At 46.6% G+C, this 27,919-nt stretch overlaps 1 protein-coding gene across 1 annotated transcript; it reads left to right on the forward strand.

Annotated features, from left to right (window-relative positions):
- On the forward strand, positions 1–27,919 carry LOC141581152 (mucin-16-like). The gene is made up of 5 exons (XM_074385698.1): positions 1–88; positions 14,938–15,051; positions 20,089–20,187; positions 22,400–24,122; positions 27,868–27,919. The coding sequence occupies exons 1-5, from the start codon at positions 1–3 to the stop codon at positions 27,917–27,919; spliced, it is 2,076 nt and encodes a 691-aa protein (XP_074241799.1).

The following is a 27,919-nucleotide window of genomic DNA, read 5'->3' on the forward strand; positions in this document are numbered from 1 at the left end:
ATGGGCCGGGAGGGCCCTGCACACCCAGGGCACCGACGAAGGCCCCTGCTAGCGCTGGCCGTGAGCCTCCTCCTCACCTGCAGGCCAGGTAAGCGGGACTGGGCTGGGGCTCACTGAGGAGCTGGACGGATTCCTCCAGGAGAGAGGCTGGCAGGACAGGTGCCTGGCGATTCCTAAGCCCCAGCCAGAACAGCCGGGAGGTCTTCTGTTGCTTTTCCTTTCCTGTAAATGCCTCCTCCACCCCCGGCTCCCCCCGCCCCCCCACCGACCCAATGAATCTGCATTTTCTGTAGTGATGTGGGCGAGTTCGCAAAACCGCTGCATTGTGGATTTGGTATCTGCCGAGATGGGTGTGGAACCGCCCCGGGATTCATCCATCACGGGCTCACTCCTCACACACTCACTCCCTGAGGGGGTTTTGGCAACACCTCCAGTCCCAGGACCTGTGCCCAGCCCTCAGGGAGAGAAATAAGCAGGTCCCCACTGCAGGGTTCCAGGAGCTCCCGTCTGGTGGGAGAGAGAGACTGGGGCGTCCAGTCCCTTGGGGTACAGGGCTGAGCAGGAACTTTGCTAAGAGGCACTGATGGGGTGAGGGTGAGGGGGGAGGGGTTTCTTAAACTAAAGAGTGGCATCTGAGTTATACAGGATTGGAATTTTACAGGCAGACTTAGCAGCAAAAGAGAAGGGCATTCCGGCACGGGGGGCGGAGTGGGCACGGGCCAGGAGGCAGGAGCCGTCAGGTGTGTCTGGGTCGTTTTGAGTGAGTTGTGTGTATATGGGCCGGGCTGTGTGACCGGGAGACGCTGAGGGAAGGACTGGAAGCAGAAAGGCAGCGTGGGAGGTTGTGGGAGGCATGTTCCTGGGGCCAAAGGGGTCTTTCAGGGCTGTTGGTCATTTTAGGAGATTAGGCTGGACATTACTGCCCGGAGAAAAGACCCCGGGCTCAGGGAAGGGCTGGCATCCAGCTTGGTGTTTCTGTGTGTTGTTGCTGGGTTGAGGGAGCCAGTCTCTTCCCCACAGAGAAGTTTCAAGATCGTTCATACCTGGACCCAGGGCTGCCCAAACCCACCCCGGACTCCTTTTACGCTGGTTACCTCCAGAGGTAAGAAGTTTCGGGTTTTTCACCGAACAACCCTGGTGTCCAAGACAAACAGGCTTGCAGATGGGGAGAGCTATGATGAGCTGCCTGCTGTTCATTTACAGGAGGAGGAGGAAGGGCTGTTTCTCGTGGCTTGGCCTGGAAACAGAGGTGAGGCCTCGAGGGGCCTACAGGCAGCCTGTGATTCACCTGCCCCCATGCCCTTCCCCACCTAGGCCCCCGAGCTAGCCTGAGGAGCAGGTGGGGAAGGCACCCCAGTCCCCCAGCCCTGAGTCACCAGAGGCCGGGCAGCCCAGGGCAGCCCAGGAAGGAGGGAGAGCTTTGTGAGACACCATTGTGAGGCCTCCACACAATGGCCTGAATGGTGGGCGGGTTGATACCGGACAACCCCACCACCTCCAGTGGGGCGTGTCCCCCGACCTGTACTCAGAGCAGGTCACCACCAACAGAGGCTGTTAATGGCATTTGTCCTCAAGGTTCATTCAGGGTCTGATGCTGGGGGCTGTTTGCATTGGGTAGATCCCTGCTCCTGTCCCAGGGAGGACACCCCACTCCAGCCACATCAGTCCCTCCCCAGGGGATTCCCCCGGAATCAATCCAGACATCATGTAGGATTTTTGACATAAAATATTGGAGAAGGCTCTCTTAATCTCTGGCTGTAAATCTGAGTCCACTGCTGGCAAGCTGTGTGTCCTTGGGCCACACACCTAACTTCTCTGAATTTCCTTCTCCCCAGAAAGCAATTTTTAAAAGGATTCCAGAGCTGGGGGAAATCCACCTACCACTTGCCTCTCCATCCACCCTGTGGCCGAGAAACTCCAAGAGCCCAAAGGACCTCTGTGACCATTTTCTTGATTGATTTATCTGAGATGGAGTCCTGCTCTGTTGCCCAGTCTGGAGTGTAGTGGCGTGGTCTCGGCTCACTGCAACCTCCGCCTCCCAGGTTCAAGCAGTTTTCCTGTTTCAGCCTCCTGAGTTGCTGGGATTACAGGTACCTGCTACCACATCTGGCTAATTTTTTTTTTTTTTTTTTGAGACGGAGTTTCGCTCTTGTTACCCAGGCTGGAGTGCAATGGCGCGATCTCAGCTCACCGCAACCTCCGCCTCCTGGGTTCAGGCAATTCTCCTGCCTCAGCCTCCTGAGTAGCTGGGATTACAGGCACGTGCCACCATGCCCAGCTAATTTTTTGTATTTTTAATAGAGACGGGGTTTCACCATGTTGACCAGGATGGTCTCGATCTCTCGACCTCGTGATCCACCCGCCTCGGCCTCCCAAAGTGCTGGGATCACAGGTGTGAACCACTGTACCCAGCCCACCATCATTTTATATGGTACACCTTCTATATAATATGTGCCTGTGCTTTACCTGCATTGTCTCAATTGAACATGCCTGATGGGTGAACATGGGGGCACTGTTACCCCCTATTTTGCAGAAGAGAAAACAGGCTCAGAGAGGTTAAGCCTTTTGTTTAAAGTCACCCAGCCAGGATTCCAACCCCAGTTTCCAGATGATTCCTAAACGCTGGTTTCTGTCCTTTGCCTGGGAAGAGACCGAAGGTTGAAGATTTTTACTCTCCGGGCAGTTTCTGGGTATGTGAGTCTCCCCCTGGCCTGCTAAGGAAATGAGTCCTGTACTGCCCGTCCCAGCAGCAGGGCTGGGAAGCCACAGAACATAGGGTGATCTCACCGAGCCCTGCTGAGCCCCTTCCTGGGTCCCAGAACAGTGGTGGTTGTCCCAGCCCATGCCTGGCCAGGGGGATGTGAAGTCCGGGAGGTGGATTATCAAGGAAAGGGGGCATTGGTGGGAGTGGGTGTGTGTACTGGGGGTGATTGGAACTGTGAGGTGGGTTCTGAGTCTAACCTACTCTTGCCAGAGTTGCAGTTTATCTTTCATCACTTTTGGGTCACCAAGAAGCAGAAAGGTTTGCTTACTGTTTCCTCCAATCCTGGAAAGATAAAGTTACCTCTATTCCCAGTTACGGGTAACAAAGGAAGAAGATGGGTCCAGGAGGGGTAGGCCTGGATGTGCTCTGTCTCTCTCTCTCTCTCTCTCTCTCTCTCTCTCTCTCTCTCTCCCCCCCTCTCTCTTCTCTCTCTCTCTCTCCCTTTCTGTGTGTTTCTTTCTTTCTTTCTTTTTTTTTTTGAGATGGAGTTTTTTGCTCCTGTTGCCCAGGCTGAAGTGGAATAGTGCAATCTCAGCTCACTGTAACCTCCGCCTCCCAGGTTCAAGCGATTCTCCTGACTCAGCCTTCCAAGTAGCTGGGATTACAGGCACCCACCATCGCGTCTGGCTAATTTTTGTATTTTTAGTAGAGACGGGATTTCACCATGTTGGCCAGGCTGGTCTTGAACTCCTGATCTCAGATGATCCACCCGGTTTGGTCTCCCAAAGTGCTGGGATTACAGGTGTAAGCCACTGCACCTGGCCATGTGTGTGTTTTGAGATGGAGTCTCACTCTGTCGCCCACGCTGGAGCACAATGGTGTGATCTTGGCTCACTGCAACCTCTGCCTCCTGGGTTTAAGTGATTCTCTTTCCTCAGCCTCCCAAGTATCTGGAATTACAGGTGTGTGCTACCACACCTGGCTAATTTTTGTTTTTAGTGGAGACGGAGTTTCAACATGTTGGCCAGGCTGTTCTCAAACTCCTGGCCTCTAGTGATTGCCCACCTCAGCCTTCCAGAGTACTGGGATTACAGGCCTGAGTCACGGTGCCCAGCTGGCCTGGGCATTCTTTATGCTCAATGGGTTCTTCTGGTCACTTGGTTCTCCCAGGGTGGGTTGAGCAGGTGAAGGAGACTCTTCCTACCTCCCTGGAGACCCAAGGGCCAGAAGGCCAGACATAGGTTTATCCAGGGATGCACTCATGCTGACTATAGATTCAGTGGTCCAGATGACTGTCCCCATTTTACAGATGAGAGGACAGAAGTTCAAAGAGGAAGGGCCAGAAGCAGTGGCTCACGCCTGTAATCCCAGGACTTTGGGAGGCTGAGGTGGGCAGATTGCCTGAGGTCAGGAGTTTGAGAGCAATCTGGCCAACATGGCGAAACCCTGTCTCTACTAAAAACACATACAAAAAATGAGTTGGGCGTGGTGGCGAGTGCCTGTAATCCCAGCTATTCAGGAGGTTGAGACAGGAGAATCACTGGAATTCAGGAGCAGAGGCTGCAGTGAGCCGAGATTGTGCTACTGCACTCCAGCCTGGGCGACAGAGCAAGACTCTATCTTAAAAACAAAAAAGCAGCAGAGGAAAAACCATACCCATCATCACCTCATATCATTTTTTTTTTAATGTCTTGAGAACATTTAAGATAAACTCTTTTAGCATATATATCTATATCTATATCTATATCTATATCTATATCTATTTTTTTTTTTGAGACTGAGTTTCACTCGCGTTGCTCAGGCTGGAGTGCAGTGGCATGATCTCAGCTCACTGAAACCTCTGCTTCCTAGGTTCAAGCGATTCTCCTGCCTTAGCCTCCCGAGTACCTGGGACTACAGGCTAATTTTGTGTTTTATTGAGATGGAGTCTCGCTCTGTTGCCCAGTTTTGTTCTGTTGCCCAGGCTGGAGTGCAGTGGCCCGATCTCGCTCACTGCAACCTCTGCTTCCCAGCTTCAAGCTGATTCTCCTGCCTCAGCCTCCCAAGTAGCTGGGATTGCAGGTGCATGCCACTACACCCAGCTGATTTTTGTATTTTTAGTAGAGACGGGGTTTCACCATGTTGGCCAGGCTCGTCTTGAACTCCTGACTTCAAGTTATCCACCCACCTCGGCCTCACAATGTACTGGGATTACAGATGTAAACCACCACCTGGCCTAATTTTGTATTTTTAGTAGAGATGGGGTTTCATCATGTTGACCAGGCTGGTCTCGAACTCCTGACCTTAGGTGATCCACCCGCCTCAGCCTCCCAAAGTGCTAGGATTACAGGCATGAGCTACTGCGCCCAGTCTTCTTTTAGCATATTTCAAGTATACAATACAGTGTTACTAACTAGACTCCCCATGCTGTGTATTAGGTCTCGAGAACTCGTTTATCCTGCGTAACTAAACTTTATAACCGCATGCTGCTGGGAGCTGCTGAGAGGTTGGCGGCTTGGGGCTGAAGGCTCGCAGATAGAGCAGTCAAGTCGCACAAACAAGTTTACTGTTCGGACAAATAGGACGATGAGGAGTTTGAGTCTCAGTTAGTGCCAGCACGTGGACAATAGTGAGGTGGAGAGTCTTGACCACTGAGGGCACCAGGAATTAGTAACAGGAATTAGGTGACAGCATGGGTGCATGAGTAAGAGATGTGAATGGGCACGGGTGTGATATTGGTGGAAAGCGTGAGGTGCATGCGAGAAGGGTGGGAGGCGATTGTAAAACAATAAAGTGGTCGCGAATTGGGAAAAAACAAATACCACCACGGCCGGGCGCGGTGGCTCACCCCTGTAATCCCAGCACTTTGGGAGGCCTAGGCGGGCAGATCACGAGGTCAGGAGTTTGAGACCGGCCTCACCAACATGGTGAAAACCCTGCCTCCACTAAAAGTACAAAAATTAGCTGGATAATCCCAGCTACTCAGGAGGCTGAGGGCAGGAGAATCACTTGAACCCAGGAGGCAGAGGTTTCAATGAGCCAAGATTATGCCACTACACTCCAGCCTGGGTGACAGAGCAAGACTCTGTCTTAAAAAACAAAAAAGACTTTATGCCCTTTCACCAACATCTGCCACCCCCCACAGTCACCTGCAACCACCTTTTTTTTTTTTTCGAGACGGAGTTTCGCTCTTGTTACCCAGGCTGGAGTGCAATGGCGTGATCTTGGCTCACTGCAACCTCCGCCTCCTGGGTTCAAGCAATTCTGCCTCAGCCTCCTGAGTAGCTGGGACTACAGGCGCGCACCACCGTGCTCGGCTAATTTTTTGTATGTTTAGTAGAGATGGGATTTCACCATGTTGACCAGGATGGTCTCGATCTCTTGACCTCGTGATCCACTCGCCTCGGCCTCCCAAAGTGCTGGGATTATAGGCGTGAGCCACCGCGCCCGGCCCCATTTCTACTCTCTGTTTTTATTGATTGATTGATTGATTGAGATGGAGTTTTGCTCTTGTGTCCAGGCTGGAGTGCAGTGGCACCATCTCAGCTCACCACAACCTCTGCGTCCCAGGTTCAAGGAATTCTCCTGCCTCAGCCTCCCAAATAGCTGGGGTTACAGGTGTGCACCACCTGTAACCTGACTCATTTTGTATTTGTAGTAGAGACAGGGTTTCAGTGAGGCTGATCTCAAACTCCTGACCCCAGGTGATCCAACTCCCTTGGCCTCCCAGAATGCTGGGATACAGGTGGAGCCACCCTGCCCAGTGTGAGCTGAGGTTGACTTTTTTAGATTCCACATGCAAGTGAGATTATGCAGTAACTGCCATTCTGTGACTGGCTTATTTCACTTAGCATAATGTCCTCCAGTTCATCCATGATGTCATATATGGCAGAATTTCTTTCTTTTATATTCCACTCTACATCAACTACAATTTCTTTGTCTGTTCATCCATTGGTGGACACTTAAATTTTTTTTTTTTCGAGATGGGGTCTCGGTCTGTCGCCCAGGCTGGAGTGCAGTAGCGTGATCTTGGCTCACTGCAACCTCCGCCTCTCAAGTTCGAGTGATTCTCCTGCCTCAGCTTCTCAAGTAACTGGAATTCCAGGTGCCTGCCACCACACCTGGCTAATTTTTGTAATTTTAGTAGAGACGGTTTGACCCTGTTGGCCAGGCTAGTCTTGAACTTTTGACCTCGTGATCCACTGGCCTCAGCCTCCCAAAGTGCTGAGATTATAGGTATGAGCCATCACACCAGGCCCTTAAATTGTTTCCATACCTTGACTACTGTGAATTAGACTACAATGAATGTGGAGCGGGTGCAGATGTCTCTTGGAGATACTGATTTGATTTTATTTGGATGGTGAACCCAAAGTATTTGAGACAGGTCTCCATCCATTTAGAAAGTTTATTTTGAGAACACGCTAGTAACAGCCTTAGTAGGTTCTGATGACATTTGCCCAAGGTGGCCAGGGTTCAGCTTGCCTTTATACATTTTAGGGAGACATGAGACATCAATCACTATGTGTGAGACATATAATGGTTTGATCTGGAAAGGCAGGGCAATTTGAAGTGCTGCGGGGGGCGGGGTTGGGGAGGCTTCCAGGTTGTAGGTAGATAAGAGACAAATGGTCGCATCATTTTGAGTCTTTGATCAGCCTTTCAGTGAATACACAATTTACATGTGAGAGGGAGGTAGAGGAATAGTCACCTAGAGTGTAGTGGCACCATCTGGGCTCGCTGCAACCTCCAATTCTCGGGCTCCAGTGATTCGCCTGCCTCAGTCTCCCAAGTAGCTGGGACTACAGGCATGCGCCACCATGCCCAGCTAATTTTTGTATTTTTAGTAGAGACAGGGTTTTGCCATGTTGGCCAGGCTGGTCTTGAATGCCTGACCTCATTATCCACTTGCCTCAGCCTCCCAAAGTGCTGGGATTACAGGTGTGAGCCACTGTGCCTTGCCAGTTTGCTCTTTCTAGGGTAGGTAGCAAGACAAAGGAGTAGTTGGTACCAACATCCTCCGAGGACCTCCAGCAGTCCCTGTGGGGACAGGCTGGGCCAGGGGGGCTGAGTGGGGCCAGGGGACTCAGCCTGTTGTCCAAGGTGGCTTAGCCCCTCCTGGGTGGGAGAGAGGAGGTGAGCCGGGCCCGTTCTGGGCTGTTGGGCCCCACCCTGTCCCTCTCTCATCTGCCTGGGATGAGAGGTCTGGGGGCTGCCCTGGCTGGTCTGGCCACATACCTGAATGGAGCTGGGCCTCCTACCTGTCAATGAAACAGACACTGCAGTGCAGGGAGGCAGCCTGCCTGGTTGTCCCCACCCTCCCTGGACCTTTCATCCCACCCTGAACAATCCCATCTGCTTCATTGAACCCTTCGTCAGACCTGTTCTGGAGCATTCGTCCTAGTGCTTGTAGCTTTGCCAACCCTGCCCCCAACATGCAGTGAATCTGAGCCTGTCATTATTTCGCTTCCTGTCATTATTCTGGTTCTGATCCACCCCTTTTCAATGATTCTGAACCCATATGGCTCCCTTCCTCTAATAATGAAAAGAATGACACTCTGGAATAAGTGCTATTCTAGAGCAAGGCGGGATAATAGTAACAGCTAACAGGGAACACTAACATGTGCCAGGCACTCTTTTTGTTTTGAGATGGAATCTTGCTCTGTCACCCAGTCTGGAGTGGAGTGGTGTGATCTCAGCTCACTGCAGCCTCCACCTACTGGGCTCAAGTGATTCTCCTGCCTCAGCCTCCTGAGTATCTGGGACTACAGGCGTGCACCACCATGCCTGGCTAATCTTTTGTATTTTTAGTAGAGACAGGGGCTTTGCCATGTTAGCCAGGCTGATCTCGAACTCCTGCCCTTGTGATCTACCCACGTCGGCTTCCCAAACTGCTGGGATTACAGGTGTGAGTCACCACGCCTGGTGCGCACTCTTTTAAGCTCTTTGCAGGTATGAATTCATTAAATCCTCATAACAACTTGGAGGATAACACGAGGTACGTCCTATTTTATATATATATATATATATATATATATATTAAGATGAAGTTTCACTCTTGTTGCCCAGGCTGGAGTGCAATGGCACGATCTTGGCTCACTGCACCCTCCACCTCCTGGGTAGGTAGAGAAGGCAGGTAGAGCTAACGACAACTATCACATGCAGGAGCTAATGTAGTCTTTTTAGACTGGGATCCATGGTAAGAAATACATTGCAGTTTTGCTTATAGATGCATGACGAAAATACTTTTTTCTTTTCTTTTCTTTTTTCTTTGAGATGGTCTTTGACTCTTGTTTCCCAGGCTGGAGTGCAATGGCACGATCTTGGCTCCCTACAACCTCCGCCTCCTGGGTTCAAACAATTCTCCTGCCTCAGCCTCCTAAGTAGCTAGGATTACAGGCATGTGCCACCACACTGGTAAATTTTTGTATTTTTAGTAGAGATGGGGTTTCACTGTTTTGGTCAGGCTGGTCTCGAACTCCTGACCTCAGGTGATCCACCTGTCTCTGCCTCCCAAAGTGTTGGGATTTCAGGCATGAGCCACCATGCCTGGCCTGAAAATACTTTTTCCTAATTGACAAAAAATAATTGTATATACTTATGGGTTACAATGTGATGTTCTAGTATATACAATGTATAATGACTAAATCAAGCCAACTACCATATTTTTGTTTCTGTTTTTGTTTTTTTGGGACAGAGACTGACTCTGTCACCCAGGCTGGAGTGCAGTGGCACGATCTCAGCTCACTGCAACCTCCGCCTCCTGGGCTCAAACGATTCTCCTGTCTCAGCCTCCTGAGTAGGTGGGATTATAAGTATGTGTCACCATGTCTAGCTAATTTATATTTTATATATAATTATTTATTTATTTGAGATGGAGTCTCTCTCTGTTGCACAGGCTGGAGTGCAGTGGCATGATCTCAGCTCACTGCAACCTCCACCTCCCAGCTTCAAGCAATTCTCCTGCCTCAACTTCCTGAGTAGCTGGGATTGCAGGCACCCGTCACCATGCCTGTCTAATTTTTTTGCATTTTCAAGAAATTACATGTGAAAGGGTCTTGGTCCATGAAGTAGGCATGGGGTATGTGGCTTAGGTGGGGGTTTGATCCTGTTTAAGTAAAAACAATGCCTTCCAGAAAGATTCCTCCATACCATACCTGTGATCTTTAGGAGGGCAATTAAAGGTGGCGTCCAGTCTGCCAGCCTTTACTTCTCCTATTGAAATGCAGGGTGGAAGTCAAGGGGGAGGTGGTCTTAGATGCTTAGGTCTCCTTCCTCAGTAGTTGTGCAAGAAATATGTGTGGCATGAATGAAGGGAGCAAATAGAGCTGGGGAAGGCCACGAAGGGAGGGTTCTCATGCTTTTATGCCTGATAATGATGATCACAAAAGACTCCAAAAGCCACAACCTTGTACAACGGCCATCTCAACCTTACACAAAAATACTCCTGCAAGTGCACCTGGCCAGGAACCTTGGCACGATGGCTCACACCTGTAATCCCAGCAGTGTGGGAGGCTGAGGCAGGAGGATGGCTTCAACCCAAGACACCATCTCCACAGAAAAGGCGTCACCCTTGTTACGGATCTTTGTAGCCAAGGACAAATATTTCAAAACTATTATGCAATTCTCCTCAATGTTTCCTTGAAAAAGCTTTGTCTTCCTTTACCTTCTTGAATATGCACGTAATTTACAGTGGAATGCACATTCCCACTGCAATGTTCTATTCCCAAATGAGCATATTTTCCTTTAGAGAGCTCCTCTCTCTTTGCTATGTTGGTTGACAGGGGTTTGGCTAGTTAGTCTAAGAAACTGGGATTGCTCTATCTTATTGTAAATTCCTCTCCTCCCTGGAGTCCTAGGAAGCTGGCTTCTTCCATCTCAGAAGTTTGAAGGGAGTAAAATAATGTATCAGGAGTATATGAAAAATTTACTGCCATTTAGTAGGATTCTCTCTCTCTCTCTCTCTCTCTCTCTCTCTCTCTCTCTCTGTGTGTGTGTGTGTGTGTGTGTGTGTGTGTGTGTATGTGTGTGTGTGTGTTTCTTGGTGATGACTGTAGCTATGAAAATACACATCTGAGAAAAGTTTCCCTCAAATTCAAAATTTCAATTTCAGTCATTCACATCCCATGATCTTTTTTCCTTTTTTCTTTTTTTGAGACCAAGTCCCACTCTGTCGCCCAGGCTGGAGTGCAATGGCACAATTTCAGCTCACTGCAACCTCTGCCTCCCGGGTTCAAGCAATTTTCTTGCCTCAGCCTCCCAAGTAGCTGGGATTGCAGGCATTTATCACCATGCCTGGCTAATTTTTTTGTACTTTTAGCAGAGATGGGGTTTCACCATGTTGACCAGGCTGCTCTGGAACTCCTGACCTCGGGCGATCCTACCAGCCTCAGTCTCCCAAAGTGCTGGGATTATAGGCATGAACCACAGTGCCCTGCCTCATGGTCATTTTAAAATATTCTTGTAGCACCTGCATATTATGAATCTAAAGCTTTTCTTTAAATTAGCTCATTTCTTAAAGTACCTATTATATTCAATAGCTATATAAGTACTTATGATTGCCTTATCCTAAATAGTATTACCTTTAAGATCAGAGGTTTTATAGATGAATTTATCCATTCTCTCTTTGCTACAAAGAAATACCTGAGACTGGGTAATTCATAAAGATAAGAGATTTAATTGGCTCATGATTCCACAGGCTGTACAGGAAGCATGGTGGCATCTACTTGGCTTTTGGTGAGGCCTGAGGAAATGTACAATCATGGCAAAGGCAAGCAGGGAGCCAGCACATCATATGTAGGAGCAAGAGAAAGCGGTTGGAGGTGCCATACACTTTTTTTTTTTTTTTTTGAGAGAAAGTCTTGCTCTGTCACCCAGGCTGGAGTGCAGTGTGACGATCACAACTCACTGCAACCTCTGCTTCCTGGGCTTAAGCCATCATCATTTGTCTAAGGAACAAAAAGTGTCTGTTCATGTCCTTTGCCCACATTTTAGTAGGGTTGTTTGTTTTTTTGCTTGTCAATTTAAGTTCCTTACAGGTTCTGGATATTAGACCTTTGTCAGATGCATACTTTGCAATTATTTTCTCTCATTCTGTGGGTTGTTTGTTTACTCTGTTGATAGTTTCTTTTGCTGTGCTGAGCTTTGAAGTTTAATTAAGTCTCATTTGTCAATTTTTGTTTTTGCTGTGATTGCTTTTGGTATCTTTGTCATGAAATCTTTGCCAGGTCCTATGTCTAGAATGGCATTTCCTGGGTTATCTTCCAGAGTTTTTACAGTCTTAGGTTTTACATTTAAGTCTTTATCTTGACTTGATTTTCATATGTAGTATAATGAAGGGGCCCAGTCTCAGTCTTCTACATATGGCTAGCCAGTTATCCCAGTATCACTTATTGAATAGGGAATCATTTCCCCATTGCTGGTTTTTGTCGCTCTGTCATCAGGCTGGAGTGCAGTGTGGTGATCACAGCTTGAAGATCAGATGGTTGTAGGTGTGTGGCATTATATCTGGGCTCTCTATTGTATTCTATTGGTCCGTGTGTCCATTTTTGTACCAGTATTATGCTGTTCTGGTTACTATAGCCTTGTCATATAGTTTGAAATCAAAGCCTCTGATTTTGTTTGTGTATGTATGCATGTATGTATGTATGTATGTATGTGTGTATGTATTGAGATAGAGTCTGGCTCTGTCACCCAGGCTGGAGTGCAGTGGCGCAATCTCGGTTCACCACAACCTTCACCTCCCAAGTTCAAGCGATTCTCCTGCCTCAGCCTCCCAAGTAACTGGGATTACCCAGATAATTTGTATTTTTAGTGGAGATGGGGTTTCACCATGTTGGCCAGGCTTGTCTGGAACTCCTGACCTCAGGTGATCCACCCACCTCAGCCTCTCAAAGTGCTAGGATTACAGGCATGAGCCACCATGCTCTGCCGATCTTGAGAACTTTATAGCCTCTTCATTGTCCTTGTAACATCATCTTCTTAGTCTTTGAGTACTTCCTTGCTTTCTGGGAGAATTACCTCTTAATAATGCTAACCTGGTCACAACCCTCACCCTTTGCTTCAAATCCTCCAGTGACTTTCCATTGCACTTCCAAGAACATCTAAACTTCATACATCATTGGTTCATAACCCTTCCTCTTCTTTCTTCTTGTTAGGTCTGACCTCTGCTTACCTGGCTGGGCTCACTTTACACTCCAGCCATGCTTTCTCAGTGTGCTCTGGCCACTCTGGCCTTCTTGAAATTCCTCAAGTGGGTCAGGTTTATTCCAGCCTCTGGGCTTTTGCATATATTGTTCCCTCCATCACGAACACACTTACCCTGTGATAAGTACCTTCTCATCTCTCAGGGCCCTCCTTAAATATCACCTCCTGTGAGAAGTCTTCCCTGATGACTCTATGGAAAATTATGCTTGTCTCCCATTAGTAGAGTTACTTCAAAATCCCCTTCACTCTCTGCAAGGACATTACTTATTTATCTATTGTATGAATCACTGATTTCTCCACTATGATGTAAACTTCTTGAGGGAGTAAATATCTGTCTTGTTCCTCACTCTGTTCCCCAGACTTGGAATTGTTACTAAAACACCAGGGTTCCAGGCTAGGTCCTGCTGTTCACCACACAGAAAGTCAATCACTGAGACAACAATTATTGCTTTAATCTCCTTGGCTACAGCCAAGGAGGCGGAAGATCAGTCTCAAATCCATCTCCTGACCAACTAAAATTAGAGGTTTATATAGCGGGGAAGAAATGTGATTATGTGTAGCATAGCAGGAAATCAGGAGGGGTAAGGAAGCAGTCACGATGAATGAGGGGTCTAGCATCTCATCGTCTGGGTGAGATAATCTGCTAAATTTCTGTTCTTTGATACTATTTGAGAGACCTGTAATGCGGAAGGAACTCAGATAAAACGAATGTAAGTTTCCCACAGATTGGGAGAAAATATTTGTAAACCATGCATCTGACAAAGATCTAATATCCAGCATCTATAAGGAACTCAAGTAAAGTTACAAGAGAAAAACAAACACCACCATTAAAAAGTGGGCAGAGGACATGTTTTAAAAGAAGAGATACATGCAGCCAACAAGCATATAAAAAAATGCTCACTATCACTGATCATTAGAGAAATACAAATCAAAATCACAATGAGATACCATCTTACACCAGTCAGAATGGCTAGTATTAAAAAATTAAAAAAAAAAACAGGTGGTAGAGAAAAGGGAACATTTATACACTGTTGGTCTGAGTGTAAATTAGTTCAACCATTGTGGAAAGCAGTGTGGAAATTCCTTAAAAAGCTAGGAGTAGAACTGCCATTTGACCCAGCAATTGCATTGTCGGATATATGCCCAGAAGAATATAAATCATTCTACCATAAGGACACATACATGTGATTGTTCATTGCAGCACTATTCACAATAGCAAAGACATGGAATCAACCTAAATGCCCATCAATGACTGATTGGATAAAGAAAATGTGATACATATACACCATGGAATACTATGCAACCACAAAAAAGGAGGACCTGTCTTTAGCAAGAACATAGATGGAGCTGGAGGCCATTATCCTTGACAAACTAACCCAGGAACAGAGAACCAAATATTGCATGTTCTCACTTATAAGTGGGAGCTAAATGATGAGAACTCATGAACACAAACACTGAGGTCTACTTAACAGTAAACTTTGGGAGGAGGCAGAGGAGCAGAAAAAATAACTTTTGGGTACTAGGCTTTATACCTGGGAGATGAAATTATCTCCCCAGGACGTGAGTTTACCTATATAACAAACTTTCACATGTAGCCCTGAACCTAAAATAAGAGTTAAACAATAACAAATGTCAGTTTCAGGTATTTATACATATAAATATATATAAATATTTATATACATATATAAATATATATACTTATATATACACCTATATATTATATATAAAATACATATACCTATAAATAAATAAATAAATAAATAAATATATATATATATATATATATATATATATACACTTATATATATACTGTCTATAAGACTATTGGGTTGGTTTCAAAATAAGGTGTCGTATAAAAGGCACTCAAGACATATTTGCTGGTTGGATGAAGGAGTGACTGAGGGTCTGGACGAAATATTAAATAAGTGAAATGGTAAATGAAGGAATCGTGCAGAGATTCCTATGGAAAGAAGAGCAAGTTCAGAAGAAAATATTTTGTTTTTTCCGTTCTACTTCCTGCTGTGATAACCAACCTGGTTCTTCCTCCACAGGGCTGCCTTTCAATGCAGTGGTCTTTGCCCAAACCACAGACCAAGGAACACTTGGAGCCCCCAGACAGTTGACACCTGACCCTTCCTCCCAAGCATCACTCATCAGCTCTGTGGGTAGGTAATAATAAAAACCAGTAGGAGGAGTTTATGAAGTCCTTATTCCCTCACTCTGCATGGTGCATCACTTCATTGCATCGTCACAACAGCCCTGTGCTGTTATCCCCATTGGGCATGTGAGAAGACAAGGCTCAGAGAGGTTAAGTGACTTACCCTAGATCACACAGTGAATAATTGGGACTTGAATCCAATGGAGTCCAATTCTTCCATTTTCTTCCCACTCTGCATTTTGTTTCCTGCTCTGGGAAGATTGCCATTGGCTTGATTTTAGGAAGAAAAGAAAAAGAGTCTTCAAGAGGTGATTTGGGCCAGGCACAGTGGCTCACGCCTGTAATCCCAGAACTTTGGGAGGATGAGGCGGGAGGATCACTGAGGTCAGGAGTTTGAGAACAGCCTGGCCAACATGGTGAAACCCCATCTCTACTAAAAATACAAACACTAGCCAGGTGTAGTGGTGCAAACCTGTAATCCCAGCTACTCAGGAGGCTGAGGCAGGAGAATTGCTTGAACCCAGGAGGCAGAGGTTGCAGTGAGCCGAGACTGCATCATTGCACTCCAGCTTGGGTGACAGAGCGAGATTCCATCTAAAAAAAAGAGATGTGATTTGAATCTGAGGCCTGTGTAGGTAGACCCTCTGTCTTCTGCCTTACTGGCAAATACTGGCAGCCTGGCATGGCAGTGCATAACTGTAGTCTCAGCTACTCGAGAGGCTGAGGCAGGAAGATTGCTTGAGCCCAGAGGTTGGAGAGTGCAGTGAACTATGATTGCACCATTGCACTACAGCCTGGGTGACAGAGCAAGACCCTGTCTCAAAAACCAAAAAAAAAAAAAACAACAACAAAAACAGGCCAGGCACAGTGGCTGATGCCTGTAATCCCGGCACTTTGGGAAGCCAAGGAGGATCACTTGAGCCCAGGAGTTTGAGATTAGTCTGGGTACCATGGTGAAAATCCATCTCCATTAAAAAAAATTAACTGGGCATGGTGGCATGCACCTATAGTTCCAGCTACTTGGGAGGTTGAGGTGGGCAGATTGCTTCAGCCTAGAATTGGAGGCCACAGTGAGCCATGATTGCCCCAATGCGCTATAGTCGGGCAATAGAGCAAGACTGTCTCAAAAAAAAAAAAAAAAAAAAAAAAAAAAGCAAACATTGGCTTCCTCAAGAGTAGGCAGGAGAGACAGACAGGTCCTTATTCTCCCTCCAACCCTCTCATCTAACTGCCCACCTTCTCTCTCCATATCTGCAGTATCCTAGAGGCAGATGGCATTGATGGGGTTGCTGTGGGTATAACCACCAATCCTGTTACCTAAACAGGCAGGTTGCCTATTGCTGGGAGCTGATTCCCCAGGTATCTCCTTGGAGGGGACCAGCCCAGGCAGGGAGAGGGGGTTCAAGGCATGAGCCCTGTCGAGGTTTTTTCTGCTGCCTCCTGCTCCTTGCCTCTGGGTGATAGGTTCTCCCTTTCCTCGGAGTCTAGTTCTGTTCCCTGTATTTGAATGATGACTTTTTTTTTTTTTTTGAGAGACAGAGTCTTGCTCTGTTGCCCAAGCTAGAGTGCAGCGGTGTGAAGCTGATTCACTGCAACCTCCACCTCCCAGGCTCAAGTGATTCTCCTGCCTCAGCCTCTCGAGTAGCTGGGATTACCGGTGCACACCACCACACCAGGTTAATTTTTATATTTTTAGTAGCGACAGGGTTTTACCATGTTGGCCAGGCTGGTCTTGAACTCCTGACCTCAAGTGATCCACCTGTCTCAGCCTCCCAAAGTGCTAGAATTATAGGTGTGAGCCACTGTGCCCAGCCTTGTATTGGGATGATGACTTTATTTTTTAATTTTTAATTTAATTTTATTTTTTGAGGGGATGGAGTTTCACTTTTGTTGCCCAGGCTGGAGTGAAATGGCACGATCTCAGCTCACTGCCAGCTCCGCTACCCCGGTTCAAGCGATTCTATGATCACTGTATAAGCAGCACAACAGAGCAGTTAAGAGAGGAAGCACTGGTATTGGACAGCCTGGGTTCAAATCCCACCTCTGCTACTTTGTGGATAAAAGAAGAAACCACCTCTCTGAGCCTCCAGTGTCTTGGAAATAAATGCCCCATGTGACTGAGTAACTATAAAATCTAAATTGAAGTAGATGATGCTTCCAAACAGTGGTTATGAACTGAATGTGATTTTGTCTTCTGGGAGACTTTGGTCATATCTGGAGACATTTTTCGTTGTCAGAAATAGGAGGGTGGGTGCCAGTGACACATAGTAAAGCCCCTCTTCCTACCCCTGGGGAAAGTTGGAATTCTTTCTTTTCTTTTTTTTCTACACTCACTAGTAAAGAACCAACCAAGGAATTCTTTCTTTCTTTCTTTTTTATTTGAGACAGAATCTTGCTCTGTCACACAAGCTATAGAATGCATTGGCGCCATCTCAGCTCACTGCAGCCTCCACCTCCTGGGTTCAAACAATTCTCCTGCCTCAGCCTCCCAAGTAGCTGGGGTTGCAGGAACCCCTCCATCACACCCAGCTAATTTTTGTATTTTTAGTAGAGACAGGGTTTCACCATCTTGGCCAGGCTGGTCTTGAACTCCTGGCCTCATGATCCACCCACCTCGGCCTCCCAAAGTGCTGGGATTACAGGTGTGAGCCACCTCACCCAGCCTAAACTGGAATTATTTCTAAAAAATCGATGTGCATCCTATGTGAATGCAACTTGCATTAACTAGTTAAGTGTGACTGCTGAAGGGACAGATTGTTCACCATATGAGAGCTGTAAGTTTCACATCCATTAGGGTGGCTGTTATAAAAACAAACAAAGCAACAGAGAAAGCCAGAAACATATTATAGTAAATGCTGCTGAGGATGTGCAGAAATTAGAACACTTGAGCACTGTGGGTGGGAATGCAAATAGTGCTGCAACTGCGGAAAAGAACATGGTGCTTCCTAAAAAAAAAAAATTAGAAATAAAATCACCAGATGATCCAGCAATCTTGCTTCTGGGTATAGATTCAAAAGAATTGAAAGCAGAGGCTCAAGCAGATATTTATACACCAGAGCTCATAGCAGCATTATTTACAGTGCCCCAAATGTGGAAACCATCCAAATGTCCATCGGCAGATAAATGGATACAAATAATGTGGTCCATCCCCACAATGGATTTTTTTTTTTTTTTTTTTTTTTTTTTTTTTTTTTTTGAGAAGGAGCTTACTGTGTCATCCAGGCTGGAGTGCAATGGTGCCATCTCAGCTCATTCAGCCTTTGCCTCCCACCTTAGCCTCCTAAGTAGCTGGGATCATAGGGCACGACCAGACCCAGCTAATTTATTATTATTATTTGAGGTGGTGTTTCACTCTTGTTGCCCAGGCTGTAGTGCAATGGCACGATCTGGGCTTACCACAAACTCCACCTCCCGAGTTCTAGAGATTTTTCTGCCTCAGCCTCCTGGGTAGCTGGGACAACCGACATGCACCACCATGCCAGGCTAATTTTTTGTATTTTTTAGTAGAGACAAGGTTTCTACTAAAACCTGTTGGTCAGGCTGGTCACAAACTCCTGACCTCAGGTGATTCTCCTGCCTTGGCCTCCCAAAGTTCTGGAATTACAGCCATGAGCCACCACACCCGGCCATTATTATTTATTTATTTAGAGATTGAGTCTTGCTCTGTTTCCCAGGCTGGAGTGCAATGGCACAATCTCAGCTCACTGCAATCTCTGCCTCCTGGGTTTAAACGATTCTCCTGCCTCAGCCTCCCAAGTAGCTGGGATTATAGGTGCCTGTCACCATGCCAGGGTAATTTTTGTGTTTTTAGTAGAGACAGGGTTTCACCATATTGGTCAGGCTGGTCTCGAACTCCTGACCTCATGTGATTTGCCCACCTCAGCCTCCCAAAGTGCTGGAATTACAGTCATGAGCCACCGCACCTGGCCAAATTATGCTTTCTTGAAAGTCCAGACCTATTCACCATGCCCAGAGAACTTTGAGAATCTTTCGCTCAAGGATTTCCCTTCTCCTCCTTCTTGTTGCTCCCATGATGAGCTCCATCAGAGAGAACACTTCTTCAGCATCTGACACCTTCTCTCAGAATCCCTAGTTCCCTAGTTCTGGCTTCCTTTGATCTGTATTCCATTAAGTATTAGAACATAGATCATCCATGGAACAGAAGTTCGGTGTGATCTCGCTCTATCAGTAGTATTTTACTAGGGTATATTTTCTTTGTTCATTTTTTCTTTCTTTCCTTCTCTCCCTCCCTCCCTTTCTCTCTCTCTCTCTTTCTTTCTTCCCTTCTCCTCTTCTTCTTCTTCCTCCTTTTTGACATAGGGTCTCCCTCTGTTACCCAAGCTGGAGTGCAGTGGTGCAATCACAACTCGCTGCTGCCTTGATCCCCCCGCCGAGGCTCAAGCAGATCCTCTCATTTCAGCCCCCCCCCAAAGTAGCTGGGACCACAAGGATGCACCACCATGCACAGTTAATTTTTTGTTTGTATTTTTGTAGACATGGATCTCACTATGTTGCCCAAGCTAGTCTTGAGCTCCTGGGCTCAAGGATGAGGAATATTTCACTAGAACGTCCTTGGAAATAGAATGGTCAGCAAAGGGGTATACATAGTAGATTTTCTTCATATGTCTTCCTTCGGAGATTACTTCCTTCCTTCCTTCTTTTCTTTTCTCTCTTCCTTCCTTCCTTCCTTCCTTCCTTTCTTTCTTTCTCTTTCTTTCTTTCTTTCATCTCACTCTGTAGCCCAGGCAAGAGTAGTCCAATCATAGCTCATTGCAGCCTCGACCTCCCTGGTTCAAGTGATCCTCCAACCTCAGCCTCCTGAGTAGCTGGGACCACAGGTGAGCACCACCGCACCTGGCTAATTTAAAAAAATTTTTTTGGTAAAGATGGAGTCTTGCTATATTGCCCAGGCTGGATTCGAATCCCTGGCCTCAAGTGATCCTCCTGCTCAGCGTCCCACAGTGCTGGGATTACAGGTGTGAACCGTCATGCTCTGTTCTGAGCTTCCTTGCTTAGGCGCTGTTTCCATCCTCTTCTCTCACAGGAACTCACAAGCCTAGGGAGAGTTCAGCATCCCCACATGGAACCTCAGTGCGGCCAACGGGCAGCCCTCTGGTGGAAAAATCAACAATTGGTCCTGCTGGTAAGCTCCAATTCCTATCTCCTTCACATTGTTATGGTCTCCTGGAGCTTTGTTAATCTCTTTGGAGACTAACATTTTGATCTTTTCCATAAAGGGAAATGAAAGGGATGCCTGTATTGGAGTTTGCTCCCCAGCTACAGGGCCCCCTAACTTTTAATTTAACCTCTAGCTTTATGACCATGTACAAGTATACAACTCTAATCTTTATCTTGTTTTGAGATTCCATTCCAGAGTAGTTGGGGGAAAGAAAGCCCAGCCTATAACTCCTGTTTTTTTTTTGTTTGTTTGTTTTTGTTTTTGTTTTTGTTTTTTTTTTTTTTTTTTTTGAGACAGGGTCTCATTCTGTCACCTAGGCTAGAATGCAGTGGCACAATCTCTGCTCACTGCAACCTCTGCCTCCCAGGTTCAAGCGATTTTCTGCTGTAAAAAGAAAGTCGGGGAGTGGGGGAAAGCAATTTTCATATCTCAGCCTCCTGAGTAGCTGGGACTACAGGCACCCATCACCACACCCGGCTAATTTTTGTATTTTTTGATAGAGACAGAGTTTCACCATGTTGGCCAGGCTGGTCTTGAACTTCTGACCTCAAGTAATTTGCCCATCTCAGAACTCTCTTGGAAGGAATTCTTAATTCAGAAGAAGAGTGAGCTAATCATGCATATGTCTCATAGCACTTTTTTGCATCTAAGTTGTTCTATTTGGGACCAGAAGGCTTTTATTATCTTTTTTAAATTTAGCTTTTATTTTAAGTTTAGGGGTATATGTGCAGTTATATAGGTAAACTTTTGTCATCGGGCTTGGTTTTACAGATTATTTCATCACTCAGATATTAATCGTAGTATCCATTAGTTATTTTTTCTAATCCTTTCCCTCCACCGTCCCCCCAGTAGGCCCTTAATTAAACTAAAGAGCTTCTGCACAGCAATGAAAACTATCAGCAGAGTAACCAGACAACCTATAGAATGGGAGAAAAGTTTTGCAAACTATGCAGCTGACAAAGGTCTAATATCCAGCATCTATAAGAAACTTAAATGAATTTATAAGAAAACAACAACAGCAACAACAAAAAACCATTAAAAAGTGGGCAAAAGACCAGGTGTGGTGGCTTGCGCTTGTAATCCCAGCACTTTGGGAGGCCGAGGCTGGTGGATTACCTGAGGTTGGGAGTTCAAGACCAGCCTGACCAATGTGATGAAACCCTGTCTCTATTAAAAATATGAAAAATTAGCTGTGTGTGGTGGCGCACACCTGTAATCCCAGCTACTTGGGAGGCTGAGGCAGGAGAATCGCTTGAACCTGGGAGGCTCTTGAATTGAGAAGTGGAGGTCAGAAAAGACACAGCACTTCTGTTCCGGTCAGAGCCAACAGATGCATACTCAGCAATCAGTGGAAATTGCTCTTCATTAAAAATCTCATTACTCTGGCTGGGCGTGGCGGCTCACACCTGTAATCCCAGCACTTTGGGAGGCCAAAATGAGTGGATCATGAGGTCAGGAGATCGAGACAATCCTAGCCAACATGGTGAAACCCTGTCTTTACTAAAAATATAAAAATTAGCCAAGCATGGTGGTGTGCACCTGTAGTCCCAGACACTCGGGAGGCTGAGACAGGAGAATCGCTTGAACCCAGGAGGCGCAGGTTGCAGTGAGCCGAGATCTTGCCACTGTACTCCAGCCTGGCAACAGAGCCAGACTCTGTTTCAAAAAAAAAAAAAAAAAAAAAAAGCTTGAAGGGAAGAACTGAGATTGTCAGTTGTTTATTTCGGGAAACTGTCTGTGGTTGTACTATCCTTTCCTTTCTCTCGCTGAGATTTGGTCTTCTCAATCAGCAGGATTGCACAATTCCCCCAACCTCCCATACATACAGCAGCTCTTCTAGACACAGGCTTTCCCAGGAGAAATGCATGGACCCCAGCCATATCTCCCACCCTGAGAAATTTTGGAGTTTCAGGGAGCCCAGGAGCTCTGCAGAGGCCACCTTCTCTGAAGGGATTGTTCTTAGACCTCTATCTAGAGGCAAATGTTGACCCATCCATGCTGAAACCCACAGGCCTTCCTAGGTCACCTTCTCCCACCCACTCCTGGATGGCAGGGAACAGTAGCACTAAAGCCACACCAGAAATACAGTCAGGGCTGACAGGAGCCATTTTGTCACATGAGACATCTACAGGTGTGATTGTGGTGATGGAACATACTCTGCCCTTTACTTTCCCAGCTAAGACCTTGGCCAGTCCTGCATCTTCAGTTGTGGGAAGAACCACCCAGTCTTTGGGCGTGTTGTTCTCTGCTCTCTCTGAGTCAACCTCTAGAGGAATTACACACTCCAAGCAAAGAACCAGCCCATCACCAAGTCCCCAGGTCAATGGAACTCCCTCTGGGAACTCCTTTGCTACAAGCGTGGTCTCAGGATTGAGTTCCCCAAGCACCAGGACCAGTTCCACAGAAGGAAATTTTACCAAAGAAGCATCGACATACACACTCACTGTAGAGACCACAAAAGGCCCCGTCACTGAAAGGTACACAGCCCCCACTGAGACCTCAACAACCAAAGGTGACAGCACAGGGACCCCCTGGAACACAAGGTATATTCCTGCAAAAATCACATCTCTAATGAAGACATTTGCAGATTCAACTGCATCCAGGGAAAGTGTCCCACTGTCTATGACTCCAGCTGAGACCACAGTTACAGACCCACATACTTCAGGAAGGACAAACCCATCATTTGGGACAGTTTCTTCTTCCTTTCTTGACTTATCATCTAGAGGGACCCCAAATTCCAGAGCCGGGACAAGCCTGGAACTGACTCCATCAACCACGGGATATCTCTTTTCCTCTCCTGAACCTGGCTCCCCAGGACACAGCAGAATAAGTACCAGTGCGCCTTTGCTGTCATCTGCTTCAGTTTTCAATAATAAAATTTCAGAGGCCAGCATATTCTTCGGCCAGAGTATCACCTCCCCTATGTCTCCTGGGATGCCTGAGGCCAGAACCAGCGCAATGCCCAACTCAGTGATCCCTTTTTCCATGACACTAAGCAATGCAGAAACAAGTGCTGAAAGGATCCGAGATACAATTTCTTCTCTGGGGACTCCATCTACATCCACAGAGCAGACAGCAGAGAGTGTCCTTACCTCCCATGCCTTCACTGAAACCACGTATATACCCAGCACCCACACAACCAAGACTTTGGCTTCAGAATGGTCAGGGAGTCCAGGTGCCCTCAGTGGCACCAGCAATTCGGTGCTGACAACCACATCTCCATCTACCACTTTAGTCTCAGGGGAGACTGACACCCATTACTCCACACATGGAAAGGAAACAGAAGGAAATTTGAATGCATCTATGACTCCACTTGAGACCTCTGCTCCTGGAGAGGAGACTGAAATGACTGCCACCTTGGGCCCCACTCCAAATTTTACCACCCTTGACAGGAAGATCAGAAGTCCATCTCAGGTTTCTTTATCCCACCCAACAAGAGAGCTCAGCCCCACAGGCAGCGCCTCTGGGAGACACAGTTTCAGTACAGCTGCTCACGGAAGCTCTGACATCTTGAGGGCAACCACTTCCAGCATCTCACCAGCATCCTCATGGACCAGTGAAAGCACAGCTCAGCACTTTAGTGAACCCCAGCACACACAGTGGGTGGAGACAAGTCCTAGCATGGAAATGGAGAGACTCCCAGCATCAACCAGTGTGTTCACTTCTCCAGCAACTGGTTCCATGGAAGCAACTTCTGTCAGGGAACTATCAACAACCATGCTCACAACAGAGACCACAAGCAGCCCAGGCGCTGTTTATGCTATGGCTTCTACCAACATCCCAATTGTAAGGGGCTATGTTACCGAAAGAAGATTGGCCACAACCCACCTGCCCATTGGAACCACAGCTTCCTCTGAGATATCTACAGATTTTACCATGGCCAAAGAAAGTGTCTCAATGTCAGTATCTCCATCTCAGTTTATGGATGCTGCTGGCTCAAGCACTCCAGGAAGGACAAGCCAATTGGTTGGCACATTTTCTGATGACTTCTATCATTTAACGTCTGGAGAAATTACCATATCTAGAAATGGAACCAGCTCAGCTTCAACTCCACAAATGACTGCAACCCACCCTCCATCTCCTGAGCATGGCTCTGCTAGAAGCGCCTGGCTTGACATCTTGTCCTCATCTCCTTTGGCTCCTACTCTCAAAGTCACGTCTCCTCCTGCTCCTACTTCCAAAGTCACAATGAGCTCCACCTTTTCAACCCAGAGAGTCACCACAAGCATGACAAAGGACACAGTTGAAATGAGTCAATGGAATACACCTGACTTGCTTTCCATGACTTCCTTGACACCAAGTAATATTCCACCAAGTGCTGCCATGGGGAAAAGCACCCTGGTTCCCTTGGACCCTCCTTCTCCAGCCACATCAACAGAGGCATCAGAAGGGGTACTCCCGACCCTCAGCACCTACCCTGAATCAACGAACACATCCAGCATCCACCTCGGAGTACACACTGGTTCAGAAAGTCCTAGCACCATCAACCTTCCCATGGCTTCAGTAGTAAAAACTGGCTCTTACACACCTCTCACCTTCCCCTCAGTAGAGACCAACATTCATGTGTCAACAGCCGGAATGGAGACAAATGAAATTGCTTACTCTTCTGGGTCCTCACCTGAGATGACAGCTCCTGGAGAGACTAACACTAGTAGTACCTGGGCCCCCACAAACTACATCACCACTACGGATCCTAGGGATATAAGTTCAGCTCAGGTCTCTACACCCCACTCAGTGAGGATGCTCAGAACCACAGACAATCATCCAAAGACAGAGTCCACCAGCCCAGCTGCTTACTCTGGAAGTCCACTCAATCTCACCAACCCAGCCACAAAAGCATGGACCAACATTGACACAATTGAATACTCCACTCAATTACATCACACAAATTTGGCAGAAAAATCACCTGGGTTTGAGACGCAGTCAACCCCAGGACCTGCCTCTGTAGTAATCTCTGCATCCCCTACTATTGGAAGCAGAACATTGGAACTGACTTCTGATGTCCCAAAGGAACCCATGGTCCTCACCACCAGTGAGCAGACCACAATCACTCTCCCCATGGCAACAAGGCAGAGTACCAGTCTGACAGAAGAAATGGCTTCAACAGACCTTGACATTTCAAGTCCAGGTTCACCCACGAGAACATTTGCTATTTTTTCACCTGTGTCCACACCTTCTTATGAACTTTCAAAGTCAGATACCAGTGCCATTGAAAATACAGGTTCAATCATGTTGGATCAGCATCTAGGATTCAGGAGTTTGGGCACAACTGGGGACTTAACTCCTCTCTCAGTCACGGTCTCCCAGGAATCCAGCATGGGCCCAGAACCAAGAACATCCATCTCATTAATGTATTCATCCACAGACACTGCAACCACAGGTGTCACATCTTCAGCGGCTAGATACAGCACTGATGTACCTGAATCTAGGATTCCAGGCTTCCCCAGCACAGAAGCCAAGAAGAGTTCATCACCTCTTCCAACCTCTACTCTCCCATCTGCAGAACCCACATCCTCAGCAGTACTGATCACTTTGCTACAAAGTCCCCATTCAACCAGGAGGAGACTCGTATCAGAGGCAACACCACCAGTCAACTCTGTATCTCAAGATGTTACAAGCTCTTCTCCAGGGCAGTCAACAGAGGTGCAAAGTCTTGCTGCCATTTTCACCTCTACAGAAACCGACAGAGGGGTCACACAGACATCTGGCTATGGAAAACCCAGAGTAGATTTGGGAACAAGTTTTGCTGAATGGAGTTCATCTATGCCTTTGACCTCAAGCACTGCTGGGGCCTCAGTTTCCTCTGAGGCAACCACTTCCAGAAGGCAAAGTGACCCCTGGTCAGAGTCATCAGTGACCATGAGAAGGGTTGGGTCAGAATTTCCTTCTTCAGCCTCCTCTGTTTCCCCTGATGGGACCACTTCATTGGTTGTTCCCCCGACAGTGGGTGAAACTGCAGGTTCTACTTTATTCTTCCCTAAAGTTAAGGAAATGTCAACTGAGAAAGTGTCAGTTTCCTCTTTGGCCCTTGGACTACTAGGCACAACATCTCCCATGGTGCTCTCTGGGATCACATCTTCCATCGGCACTGAAGAGGATGCAGGAACAAGCTCAACCACTTCATGGTCCGGCTCCTCTTCTAAAGGCAAAATAAGTTCCTCCATTCATATGTCCTCTGTCGTTCACAACAGTCCTGCTTCTTTTGATCTGTCTACCAGAGAAGGTCCCAGGGCATCTTCCCTGGATTCCACAATCCCAACCTGGATCTCTTCATCAGCATTTACCAACCTTCTGGCACAGACAAGCCACACTGCTGAGGCCATTTCCTCCTCAGGAAGCCCAGAGTTGGAGCACACTAGCCCAGGAGTGGAGACTGGCTCAGCCAAAACTTCATCAGGAGTATCCACCTCCTTTGAGGCTGGCAGTGGCCCCCGCTGGACAGCCACTTCTCCACCGGCAGAGGATACAACCAATAAAAGTCAGAGTACTGGGTCAGGAAGCACCTATGCTCCTCATCTTGACAGCTCACTTTCGTTCACAAGTAAGGACCTGATGATTCTTCCTTCTTGGAAATGGGTTTCTGGTCTTTGGTTGGGTAGTCATTGGTGATGGTGAGGAATCTTTCACTTTGTTTCACAAAGTCTCTTACTTGTACTGCTTCAGGGTTCTAGATGATGGGAGATGTCTAACTGGCTAGGGTGGCCACTGCTATTCCCTATGTGTGGTTTCTTAGTTTACTGTAGAAGTCACCTACATTTGTCCATAGTTATGGGAGCAAAGATCCACATCCTGGTTTGTAGCCATCCTTAAGGAATACCACATTAAAAAAAAAAAACTTTTTAAATTGTGGTAAAATGTGTCTCTCATAAAACTTGTCACCACTTTATTTTAAGGGTATAATTCAGTGACATTAGTTGCATTCACGCTGTTGTGTAATTATTGCCACCATCAATCTCAAGACATTTTTCATCATCCCTAACTAAAATTCTATACTCGTTAAACAATGATACCCATTTTTCCCTCCCCCAAGCACCTGGTAACCACTATGCCACTTTGTCTCTGTGAATTTGACTATTCCAGGTGTCTCATATAAGTGGAATCAAATAATATTTGCCCTTTTGTGTTTGACTTATTTTACTTGGCATAATGTCTTCAAGGTTCATCACGTTGTAGCATGTATCAGAATTTCTTTCCTTTTTAAAGCTGAATAATAAATATGCCATTGTATAGATATATCACATTTTGTCCATATATTCATACATAAATGGACATTTTGGTTATTGTGAATAATGTTGTTATAAACATTTGTATAAAACCAATGTTTTATTCAAGTCCTTGCTCTTGATTCTTCTGGATAAACAACGAGAAGTGAAATTTAACAGATCATATGGTATAATGCCATTTTTATATTTAGGATTTGCAACTTCTTTGTAGGGTGACCTATTTTTATCATCCTTTTGCCATTTTCCCTAATTGATAGTTGGAACCAGCCCACCATGAATATGAAACTAGGAGCTCCCCTAAATATCTTTGATTGAAGGTGTTACTTAGTAAGAATGGTGAGAAGAGAAGTATGTGATCTCTGTGTGTACCTCTTTTCTCTAAAATGACTGATCACATCACCTTCTTCATCTTTTCCAACAGGGACTGTTGGGAGTGTGGAGCCTTCCAGCAGGACCCCAGGCTCAACAGCTAA

The sequence above is a fragment of the Saimiri boliviensis genome, chromosome 14 (genome assembly GCF_048565385.1).
Source record: "Saimiri boliviensis isolate mSaiBol1 chromosome 14, mSaiBol1.pri, whole genome shotgun sequence".
NCBI classification, from domain to species: domain Eukaryota; kingdom Metazoa; phylum Chordata; class Mammalia; order Primates; family Cebidae; genus Saimiri; species Saimiri boliviensis.